At 41.7% G+C, this 12,591-nt stretch overlaps 1 protein-coding gene across 3 annotated transcripts in view; it reads right to left on the bottom strand.

Moving 5' to 3' along the window:
- Positions 1-1,975: 1,975 nt before the first annotated feature.
- The window catches only part of PDE7B (phosphodiesterase 7B), a 315,252-nt gene continuing 304,636 nt past the window's right edge, over positions 1,976-12,591 (bottom strand). For 2 of the 3 annotated variants that reach the window (XM_029944589.1, XM_029944590.1), the window contains 3 exons: positions 11,092-11,188; positions 6,210-6,290; positions 1,976-2,489 (listed from right to left, as the gene is read on the bottom strand). In XM_029944589.1, coding sequence (XP_029800449.1) covers positions 2,260-2,489; positions 6,210-6,290; positions 11,092-11,188 — 408 coding nt within the window. In that variant the 3' untranslated portion in view covers positions 1,976-2,259. The remainder of the gene's footprint in view (positions 2,490-6,209; positions 6,291-11,091; positions 11,189-12,591) is intronic. The other variant, XR_003910745.1, reaches the window with a different exon arrangement.

Below are 12,591 nucleotides of genomic sequence, written 5' to 3'. Positions count from 1 at the left end.
CTCTGAGAGCTGAGAGCTTCAGAGGATTAAAGCAATAAAGAATCATGTGTCAATTCGTAGTTATTACAGAAAAAAAAAGTTAGTGTTAAGATTTCACAACTTCTCTCTTACCCATATCAACAATTTCAACTTATCATCCACTCATTTCATGAGGTTTTCACACTTTCCTTAGTACCATCTGACAATCTCTCCTACTTTAATGAAAATATAACCAATTCCCCAAAATTTCCCTTAAGCCTTAACTCTGCAAACTTCAGTCTTTCTGGAGAAACGTATTACAAACCAGTCAAGTTTCTAACATTTCATTTGTATGTTAGGAGTAAAAGAAAAAAATCCCACAATAGTTGCATGTAGGAAATGTGAGCTGTCATTTTGTCAGCTTGCCAAACGGCTTGATGGTGGCAGATATGATCATAATAGTCCTGCTCAACAGTATTTAAGGTAAGAAGAAAAGGACATGCCAATTTTCATCTAACATTAGTGATGCTCGAACTTTTAAGGAAAAGGTTAAATGCACAGAGTTTAGCCACTAGCAGAAGATGCTGTAACAAACTGATTTTCTGCCCAAGTGTCTGGAGAAAAAATGCCAACAAAATGCCAAGGTGACTGTGTTCGCTAGAACCGTAAGTAACCACAATGACCTACCAGAAAGAGAAATACCAGAAACTGACATAGTTTCCTTACTTAAATAATGTTAACTCCAGCTAAACAGTTGGGTAGTTGTTCACATGAAATTAAGGAAAAAGAAAAATCCAGTTACTATTAACACCAAAGAAACGCACGCCAACCATAAACCCAAGGCGCTTTGGTACTATAGCCATAACAGACAAGAGTGTGGTGGGAGTGCAGGAAGTTCCCTGATGGTTAGGTGACAGGGTCAGAGGAGGTTTGTGAGACCTGCCATGTCTCCCGCAAGGTTGACACCCCGCCACGGTCCAAGACAAGAGTCACATAAACGCAAGCTAATCAGCTGGCTTGTTAAAACAGAGTGTGCAACATCGCTGTGTTGGAAAGTGACTTCAGGCTTGTTGAAACGTCTCATTAATCTGAGGAAACGATGCTTGGTGCCACAGATTAAACACTATGGTCTCAAGCGGAATGCATGTGAAGTTTCCAAAACATTTCCTCAAAGGCTTTATTCAGTTTTGGTTTGTGACCTTAGCTGGAAAGCAGAAGGATGGACGTGGGAAGGCAGTTCGCAGGGATATCTGTGAGGATTTAAGTTGGGCAGCTTTCAGAAGGTGAAAGATGTGTAAAGTTAAGGCCTTTATCTGCAAACAATCGTATATTAATAAAATCTATACCCTATTTACAAACACTTTCTCTCGTATTAAAACTAGCAGTATTCTGTTCACAGTGCCATTGTTTATACAGGTAGCAATCCCATAATACTCATGTATTTTGGCATGGGAATCAGTAGCGCTTGGTATTTACAGAAAATGTACATGTGTGCATACAAACATGTCACTGAGTCTGAGTTATTGATAAAAGACAGATTGGCTAATGGTGCAAAGGAATGAACTGTACAGCACCTTCTCCTCGGATGGAATGGGAAACGTGGTTTCTTACATTGAGGAGATGCTGATTCTCTGACCCAAAGTGGCATAATGTCAGTAACAAAAAACAATGAACCCCCTTTTCAAGTTTGGGTACATTGAGTAATCTTTTAGTCCAAAGTTTTAGATCCATTGTCTAGTGCATCAAATAGAAAAGTTAAAAAGATTTATTATTATTTTTATAATAAGAATTATTATTAAAATAGAAGGTACTTTCTCTCACGTTCTGGTTTGTGCTCTCGCACCCAGACCCATCTCCTTGGAGTTCCAAATATGCTGGTGTGTTTGTCACGCAGATCAGCAGTCAGGTGGCTAACTCTACAATGCTCTGGCCTTAGCCGCGGTCGCCTGTCACAGTGGGACCCAGGGCCCAAGGGGAACACAGCAGAAGCACCTCTTTCTTACTCCCCAGTCTTCTCCTGGAGGGGCAAGTCTGCCCTTAGAATCAGCTCCCACGTTCCTAAATGGAGTTGCTTTATTTCGGCAGCTAGTGCTGAGATGATGGATGGCTTCTGTACACTCGGAAAGAGGAGAGGAGGCAGGTCAGTAGAGGGGGTAGCGTTCCAAAGAGCCCCAGGACAAAAGCCACAATGTGGCTGGGCTTATTGGCAGGAACCCCCTCGGAGCTTTCACCCTGTCAGGAGGCCTCTGCTCAGGGAGGTTCTCCTTCTCCGTGTGCAGAGCAGGGGCAGGCCGGCTGGGACTATGGGGCGTCGCCTTTGGTTCCAGTCTGCTCGGAGTTCTCAGTCCCTTGGCCGGCATGGTCTGGGCCACCACTGCCGCCACCACTGCTTCTGTGCTGCGTGGGCAACAGGCTCTTCCACTGGGCTTTGTTGTGTGAGAGGTGGCTTAGCATGTTCTCAGACAGGGCGCTGTTTCCAGTGAAACGGGCCCATTCCCGGAAAAGTGGCTCCACGATGTAGGTCATGAAACCTAGAACAGGCAAGGCCAAGCTCAGCTCGGTAAAACCCACGTCTTCTTCCCTCCCAAACACAATGTGGACCCCACCTGTCTGACCCAGAGAAGGGCAGGCAAAGAAAAAGAGTGAGGTGGTCCCTACCCACAGTTTAGAAGCACCAGATATGTTGCCTTGGGCTTGTTTCTTAACCCTTTGGGCCTCAGTCTCCTCATTTGTAAAAAGGAGCTAGGAAGAGCACCAAACCCACAAGGCTGTTATGACAATGAAATAAAACACAGGCGAAAGGCTTAGAAAGTTCCTGGTGCACAGTAAACCCTCAATAAATAGTGGCTATTATTATTTGCTGAGGGAGAAAAACATAAACAGAAAGGCAGGAAAGAGTCTGTGTTGGAGCTAAGGAGGGTGGGCAGGGGAAGGGAGGGAAGGGCAAATGATAGCACATCATTGACTTTGACCATTTGAAGAATTCGTATGTTTACGTGTAGGGTATTTTTTCAAGAGTATTGGTTTATAGTTGTGTCTTACTATCAATTATATTAACTACAAAATGTAGGTAAAGAAAAGTTTGTGTCTATTCTCTTAATTAGTTTAGACTTGTTGCTTTCTAATCATGTTATTAAAGGAGAAAAGGACTTTCAGTCTAGGCTGGAATTGTTGGAATCATCACACACTTGGACATATTTAGGACGTATATAGGTGTGCAGAGAAAAAGCAAGTGTTTTTCAGCATAACAAATTTTCCAACAACTGACCCTGTATGTGTACAAGGGTGTGAAATAGAAAGGCTTGATTTGATCATCTTTTTATTGAACAGACAGCAGATACTTGGCGTGTGAGGATGCTATAGAGATGGAGAATGGATACAGCAGTGCAAAATGCTATTTCACATTTTCTGGATTATCTCATCTTCAACATAATTTAAATATTATGAGATCACGTTAGATAAGCCAGACCCGTGGAGGGAAGTTTAAGCCAGTGACTTCTGTAGTTTGATGTGGTATATAGGGAATCAGCAAGTAAGGATTTCCTTCTTAAATTTTCTTGTTTGCTATTCCTGAATTTTCTTCATTTTCTTCACAACCTCTATATTTAATTTCAAATGTCTTCCACCTTTAGTGAGATTAGACATTAGATATTAAAGGTAGTTCACAAAATTATGCTATTCTAAAGTTTAATGTGTAAATATTTATAAAGCATATTTAATATAAAAAGTTACAAGTCCAACATTTAAAAATTGGTACTTGAACATTGACTCATTTTCTTCCTGAAGTTACACCTCTGGATTTCTACTTGCCCAATATAAAGACCTCCTCTAGCAGCTAAGAAAGCCATTTTGAAGCCTGAGTAGACACCAGGGGCAGCTTTTCAAATGAGCGATGGCTTCTGCAGGATCAGACTTGGAAGCCTGCTTCATCGGTTCCCAGCGCATGGTGCCCCCCTCTCTCTTCTATGCAAGCGATGGACTGATGTGGCCTGAGTTTTGTCCTCCTGGGGGGCTAACAGGGAGAAGTGAGAAATGATGGCCTCAGAGTAAATAGGGATTGAAGGCAAGCCTCTTTCTCTTCCTTCTTCTATAGATTTCACCAAGTAGAGACTCATTTGATTTACTCTCTTTTTAAAATGCAGAATTTGATGGAGAGAGGAGAAATAGATTTTAAATTCCACTTCCTCTTGGTTACTATGAATTACTTAAACAGGAAATCAGATCTAAACCTGAGATGGCACTCAGGAATTTCTCACTGTGGATTGGGACAGGTAAAATTCTCACTGTGGTGGGGACAGTTGCAGTCCCGGGGAATCAGGACAGAGGAAAGAGCTGCATTACTTAGGACCTGCTGCCCAAATCCTTGTCTGAGAGGCTGAAGCCTGGAGCTCCCATTAGACTCTGTCTATTTGGATTTTTCCAGGGTAGCCTCATCTACCCCCATACCTCCCAGTACTGACCCTGCAGAGCTGGGAGGTGTGGAACAGAGACAGAGAAAGATTTACAGAGGAGGAAGGGTTGTTTGGTAATTACCTTCTCTTTCTCTTTATTATTGGTGTGCTAATGTAGCATCCCTGAGGTTTCCCTATTCAGCCAATCCCCACCCCATTTTAAAAACAGGTATCTATGGTAACCACATTTTCCTGTGCTGAAAACCAGGACATAGGATCTGACAAAATAAGTGTGTTCTCATGACAACAATAGGGTAGAATCTCTAAAATCAGGTCTGTTTTGCAAATCCAGGTTGTGTGCTTTACAATGTGAATGCTTTTCACAAAATGTCTTCAGCAGGAGCCTGGCAAATTTCTTTCTAGCCAGAGCTTCACAAATGGGGCTGCAGGGTTAGGATTTGGGACAAGGTCTATTCCTTTCAGATCACATCTGCAGAACCTCCATAACCAAAGCAAGCAGGAGGGGGGAGTATTGGGTCCAGGGAGACCAAGGCTGCGGTTCTGTTGATGCTGAGTCCCTGCCCTCCACTGCCCCAGCAATTCTGTAGCTGTGTTATTACCCAGGACTCGTCCTGGGTTTTGTTTTTTATAACACTCCCACCTTTTCCTTTTTTTTTTTTGGATGGAAGAATCAATTTAATTGTAAAAAACAACATAACAATCCAAAGGGCAATTTAGAAAGAGAAATGAATCCCCAATAATCCCAAAATTTCAACATACCTATTTTAATATTTGCATAAATCATTCAAGTCTTTGCAACCAGATTAATTTTGTTTTTATTTCCTGCAGATGACTTTATGACTCTTCTGTGGATTAGATTTGACTCTTAGTGATTATAGGCATATCATTACTTGACTAACTTACTCTGGTTTTCTTAATTTTCAGCTTGTTTTTTCTGATGCCCCGCTCCCTCCCGAGCAGAGGCTTTAAGCCTTAAGCCTTGCAGAGGTCTGCAGTCCACTGTGAATACATTAAGCCCTCTGAGGTCTATGGGAACTGGCAAAAAACAAGGACTCGTACATGTCAGGGCTATAGTTTATGGGTAAAAATCAAAGTTCTGAGTTTGGTTTTAATTGAAAGGAACTGCGAGGAAAAGATTTGCTGTGAATGTAGATGGAATTGGTAGCCTGCTTTAAGAACTGATAGAAATTTTTACTAGATCAAAAATACTTCCCGTGTGTCTGAAATTTCCACAGTTCGATTTGTTTAATGAACTGATGCATAACTTGAAGCAATAGTTATTTTAGAGGCATTAGCATCACAATTTAATAGTTTACTGAAATTGACACTTGAGAATAAGACTGAAAATAAGTGTTGGAAGTGGGGAGTCAAGAAGCGTGGGACCCCGGGCCACAAGGGGTGGCATAGCGTGCAGAGCACTGGGCCCTTGGGATCGCACTGGGGATGAAGGGTGGTGAGCCAGATTGGAAGGGTTGATTCTGTCGACTTTCTGTCAGGTCCCAAAGAGAGTGTGAACTCACCTGTTCTTCAGCAGCAAATAGATGATGCTTATTAGTTTCCTTCTACTCTATTTGGTTTTGATTTGATTTTGAACTGCAAAGCTAATACAGGCTAGTTAAGGGTCTATAACAAAGCTGTTACCCTGTTTTTCATGAGTTTTCAGTTGGTAATTATAATTACCTAGTACATTAGTCATGATTAGAGTGTTTATTTGGATTCAGCCATTCATTCAACCTCCAGTTTGGATCTTCCAAAAGTTGTGTGTAGATCTTCTTTGCTTTGTGACTTGGATGAGGTGCCAAAAGTATTTATTTAAAATTATAACTGAATTCAACTCACCAATTTGTATACTAGGAATTGAATCTTTCTGTTGATTACATAGTGGACTGATTTCCAGTTCAAATTTCTGTTCAAGGTCACCTAAGAAGAAAGAAGAAGAAATGCTGGTCATCTAGAATTTGTAAAACATGCGTGTTGCTAGTTTTAACCATCTGGTTCAAAGAAGTTGTTCTGAGGAGTACCATTCACTGCTTTGTTCTCATTGGGAACCTGTGGCACCACTTGCCCTGCCTTGCTCTTGTAGTTTCTGTGAAAAGTTACAATGTCAGAGTGTCAATGACCATTTGTTCATCGTAAATAGGTATGTTCTGGGACTAGAATAGACTTTGATCAAGATATATAAAAACAAGGGTACAAGTAATGAGCAATTGCCTACATGAAATGGAAGTTCTGGCTTCAAGTTACAGGTGAAGAGAGCAGATTTTACGCCACCCCTGCCTTTCATTCTGCCTGACCCTAGTCTGCTTTCTGCTGCACAACCAGTAACAGTAAGGAGGTAGGAAACAGAGGAGAGGAACTAGAAAATCTCATTTGAGGAACATCTTTGTAGCTATGAGGTTAATCAGAAATAAAGATTTTTCTAAAATTTAAATTCATGTTAGTTAAAATATAGGGTAGTGTTGATTTCAGGAGTAGATTTTATTTTTATTTATTTAAAAAATTTTAATGTTTATTTTTGAGAGAGAGAGATAAAGAGTGTGTGTGAGCGGGGGAGGGGCAGAGAGTGAGGGACACCGAATGGGAAGTAGGTTCTACGCTCTGGGCTGTCAGCACAGAGCTTGGCATGGGGCTCGAACCCATGAAATGTGACATCATGACCTGAGCTGAAGTCAGATGCTTAACTTACTGAGCCACCCATGTGCCCCAGGAGTGAATTTTCATTATTCATCACTTACATATGACCCCAGTGCTCATTCCAACAATTGCCCTCCTTAATCCCGTCACCCAGTTAGCCCATCCCCTTTTCCACCCCCCCAGAACCCCTTAGTTTGTTCTCCATATTTAAGTCTCTCATGATTTGCCTCCCTCTCTGTTTTTATTTTTATTTTTCTTATTTTATTTTTCCTTCCTTTCCCCTATGTCCATCTGTTTTATTTCTTAAAAGTTTCTAATCTTTTATTCTGACTTAGTTTCACCTAATGTAACTAAGTTTTAAAAAGAGTATAAAAATCAAACAAATATTTCTTTTTAATGCCTTTGTCAGCTAGAAGGCCAAAGGGAAAATGCACCATGTAAAGCTTTATCAGAATACTTTATCAATCCTGCAGGGGATGAAGAATTATGGGTAATTTTGCATTGGGAAAATATTCTGGTTAATCAGTAGAGAAGTCAGTCCTCAGAAACTAGCTGAGTTCACAGTTGTGCACGTACACTTCTAAACTATAGGAGATATAAATGTAACATATATATCATGCTTACTATGTGCCAGGCACTTTGCTAAGCATTTTACATATGTAAATTAACTTAATCCTCATAACAACTTCATTATAATACCCACTTTACAGATGAAAAAATTGAGATGAAAGGAAATTAGGTATTTTCACTCAAGTCGTATTACTAGAAAAGCACGGAGCCTGTATTTCAGCCCATGAAGTCTGGCTCCAATGTGTCTGCACTTAACCGCTGAGCTAGAATTTAAGAGATGCCACACATCTGTCATTGTTTTAAGATTGTAGCCATGCCTCCCATGGTCCCTTGGGGCCTGGTTATTCTCAAGACTGATGTGAGGAAATCACTCTGGCTTAACCTGAGGAATTCAGGGAAGCCAGATGATAATAGTCTTCTGAGGCTAGGGCATGGTGCCATTTAATATTAAAATGAGGTCTAATATTAAAATGGGTTCTACTTCTTACCTCCATAATTCTGTTAAATGTGATTTTTCCATTAAGCTGACACTTTGGAGGAATCGTCTTTGATTTCTCCCTTCCTTCCTCCCTCCATATTGAGGCATCAAATCCTGTTTATTCCTTTCTTGGAAGATCTTTTTTTCCCCTACTTATACTCTGCCTGACTCCAGTCTGGCTTACTAATAACTCATTTTTAGTTTTTGGTTCTTAGTTAGTTTTCCTTCCTCAGTGTTTTTTCTGCTTCATTTCTATATGTTGCCTACGAAGACTCTCATTGTCATGTTCTGTGCTGGAGCCTGGTGTACAGGGGCCTCCACAAATCCCCATATTCTCACTTTCTGTGGATCCAAGTTGCTCTGTGAAGAAGGTCCCCTTTCCAGTGCCTTTGTCCATTTCCACCCCTCCTTATGTAGACTAGCACCAGCCAATCGTACTTTCCATAATGATGGAAGTGTTCTCTGCACTGCCTTCTATAGTTGCTTTTTGCAATATGATCAATAAAACTAGGAACTAAAATTTTAATTTAATTAAATGTAATTAATTTAATTTTTTCTAGTCACACGTTTCATGACTATCCTATTGGAAAATACATTACGCCACGCATCCTTCAGTACCCATTTCAGATTCTGCCTTCCTCAGTACCAACCAGGCCTTCTCCTTGATCTCCACCATTAGAGATCACCCAGTTAGATAATTTATTTATCAACTTATTCAACATATACTTGTAAAGCACTGTATATTTCAGATTCTTTGTTAATCAATGTAGAGAATACAAAGACGAAAATTGCATAGCTCTGCTCTTTCAGTACATTTACTGCCTAGTATTTTGAGGTTATTAAACATTAACTATAATTCTTTGTATCCTCATGATTGCCTCAATGGAGCTTTATATGTAGGGAAATTAACAGTTTTGCTAAAGTTTAGACAAGGCTGGAAACAGATGCTCAATAAAAACTTTCACAAATCTTGGTGGATTGAGAAGATATCAATTGATAGTTACAAAAGGACAGAGATTCTACTTCCTTAAAACATTGAGAGGAGGGGGTTGAATGATGTACAGAATCCTAATCTCTGCTCTCAGAAGTCAATGCTATTTTCTTAAATCATGGGATTTCATCTTCCTTTCCACTATGTTCTCACACTTGATTTTAAAGGTGTTCCTTCACTCAACGTCATGAACCATTAAAGATGCTTTGGCCAAGACTATGAGCAGTCTGTGGAAACCCAAATCCTAAACTGAAAACCAGAATCAGATTAATCAAAATAATGCGAATCATGGTTATAAGATTACAAAAATTAATTCACTATAGAGGATAGGCAATTTGGATGGCCAGAGAGTCTGGTCTTTCTCTTTCTAAACAGACAGAACTTCTGCTCAACCATAATAATGTTAAATAAAAAGGACCTGACATACTCTTTCTGTATTCCTTTCTCTGACTGGAGACATGCCAGAGCAAAGTGCATGGTAGCTCATCTTTCGTGGTCAGAGTTACAAATGTTCTAGGTTGTTCTGTCTTACATACAATGCGCCACGTGCATATATTATTAGGACCATGCCTGGTTTTGGTAAGATCTTATGGATTACCTTTCTTTGGTCCACATAGTTAGTAACTTCAATACACCAACTCCATGGGCCTTATTTTCTGCCCAGTGACATGGCCCATTTCTCAAGTTGCTCATAATCCAAATAGGATGCAAGATAAGCAAATGAAAGGGTTAAACATGTGCCAACAGGGACACACGGCTGAGAGTCAAAACCAAAAGGGACGCAGTTGAATCTCTTTTCCGTCCCATTGTTTGCTTTCTGAACATGATCTTAGCCTTCTCTCATGTTGCTATTTCAATATTTTCTACGTCACAGAGTAAAGAAAATACTTATCTAATCTAAACCTCCTGCTCAATTTCATCATCTTTTCTTTTGTTTTCTCTCAGTGCAGATTTTATATGACAGGCAACTAGAACTGATCTTTTGACTTCTAACCACTTACACTCAACTGAAATGAAATTACACAGAGTTGTGGGCACTTCACGAACGCTTTATCTCTGCGCAAAAGGGACTGTGAGCAGAGCCTTCTGGCCCCACATGAACCCAATCCGTTTTGCTTTGTTTTGTGTCTTTGGGACCATCTCAATGTCACTGACACATCTTTTGATGGAAGCTTCTCCAAAAGGCTCACTGTTGCTATTTGACCTCCCGACGGAGCTGGTATGTGGGACACTTCAGGCTTTATTTGTTCTCAGCCTCTCAAACCCGATCCTGTCGCTAACATCAGGGCCCTGATGTGCCTGAACAAACATCCTGAGCACTGAAACCAGGCCTGAAGAAACAAGGCTGGGCTTAAAGGCCGATATCCCACCCAGTGTCAAGGTCCTGTTGGCTAATTCACTGCTTTATTTCTGAATGAGGTTAATCTCTTAAAAATGATACCCTAACTCAGGGCCATTTCTCTTCTCACTGAATATGTTTGAGAGGATGAGCTCAATTCTTGGTCAGCTGTGCTCCATTGCATTATTAACTTTATTTAAGAAAGCCAGGGGAACGACTAGAGACGGAGTCTGAGTCTTGTCAGAGTGGAGAGTGGAGAACATTGACCCCAAATGGCATTTAGACTTTGGGCTGTGCTAAGCTCGTTAAAATGAAGGTCAGAGTAAAAATCAAGCTGTCCCTTACATTCTTATATCCACAGAGGAAAGCTATTAAGAAATTATACATACACACACACACACACACACACACACACACACACATACACACACATACACCCCCCCCATATACATACTTATCTCCTACTTTTGCTCATTTTTATCACACCTCTTTAACTACCTGTTTTCATAGTAAGACAGTGTTTTTTATTTTTAAATTATTTCCAAAAAAGGTCTGGATGGTTTGCAAGAGAGTTGAAGAGAAAGGTTAGGATAATAAGAGTTGATGAAAGAACAAATGTCATGACAGATTAGCCATTTCCTGTTTTATTAGGATAAACGCCTAAAAAGAAGAGGGGCCGTGAACACTCAGCTGTCGGATCACTACTAACCTTGCCTGTAGAATTCTTCACAGACCCTTTCACTCCACTGCTTGCTCATCTCCCAGATTCTACAAGGATTGCAAATGTCAGCACACTTCAAGGCGATCTGAGAAATGACAGGGCAGGAAGAGATAGTCAGAGGATGATCCTTCAGCAGCAAATGTACCGGAAGCCCAAGGGGCTGCCGGGTTGGCCAGTGTGCCTCAGGGACCAAGCCCGCATTTACAGAGCACCTCTTCAGGAAACAGCACTTATTCACCACCACACAAAACCTTCATTCAGGATTCTCACTTTATAGCTGTCAGAAGGAGAGAAGAGCCATTGTCCAAGGACACGGAGCTCCCTGGAGGAGGCCTGGGGTGGGTAGGCCAAGGAAAGCTGTGGCCTGGCTCCTTCTACTGCCCCACCCTTCGTGGGCTGGGAAGCCACAGGGGCCCCGGCCAGGCTCATGTGAGATCATCTGGACCTCATTCTCACAGTGGCCACATTGACAGACTGCACGTATTGCTTCAATTTATTTGCTCTCCCGTGCCCGTGTCTGTGTCTAAGCAAGCTCACACTGCCGCCCAGGGAGCTGCGTCCTATCAAACTTGGAATGTGTTGTCTGCAAAGCTAATTCAAAGCTTACCACACTCTGGTCTGGATCAGGGAGGCCCGCTCTTGTCAATAACGCTGACCCTAAGAGGGTTACCATGAATTCCCAGACAGGTGGGTTCTCACCCTTCCCCACCAACCGTCTATGGGCTCCGGGTAGTGTGCCCTGCCCACCAGCAGTGCCTATTTGTTTTGAGCCAGTTCCCTGGCATCACAGAGTCACTGGCAGCGCTGGCATCTGGGAAAGCCCCAATCCTATTAATTTACAAATTTGATTGTTTCTGTATTTCCCGGTTAATGGGGACGCCGGTACTTATTGGAGTAGGAAAAGGGCAGAAGCTTTCTCCAGGTTCCGCCCTCCAGGGGGAATTCATTTACAATTCATTTGTGTTAGCAAGCTTTCCCTGTGGAATGCAAATGTTCAGGCCGCGTCTTTCAGCTACTCCCAATTTGGCTGGAGTCAGGAAGATCTGATTGATCTTTGTGACATTCAGGGACCAGAAGACTAGGTGGGAAAAAAAGGAGGGGGACATAGTTCTACAGCTGGGAGGGAGGTATTTCCTGGGAAGAGACAGCTGCAGGGGGCATCATGAAAGCGTGGAACATGAAACACCGTTCAGTTCCCTCTGCTCCGTGCGGTTCGGTTTCCCTGGTCAGAGCTGGTCTATGTAGATGAATCCAGGGCCCTACCATCCAGTCTTCTGTGCCAAGATGAATGAAGGAAGGCAAGAGAAAATAGGAGATCAAGAAAATGGCTCTGGGTTGGACACCAGGTCTGACTTCCAGGTCTGAGGTCCACTGGTCCTCTTTTTCTCTTGCCACAAATGGCCTCTTGCCGTGGAATGAAGGGAAGCGTTGGGCCTGATCCAGTTCATTTTATTGAACTAAATTTAACAATAGTTTATGTATTGGTGT

The sequence above is a fragment of the Suricata suricatta genome, chromosome 7, assembly GCF_006229205.1.
Source record: "Suricata suricatta isolate VVHF042 chromosome 7, meerkat_22Aug2017_6uvM2_HiC, whole genome shotgun sequence".
NCBI classification, from domain to species: domain Eukaryota; kingdom Metazoa; phylum Chordata; class Mammalia; order Carnivora; family Herpestidae; genus Suricata; species Suricata suricatta.
This window is presented reverse-complemented; position numbering and strand designations above follow the sequence as displayed.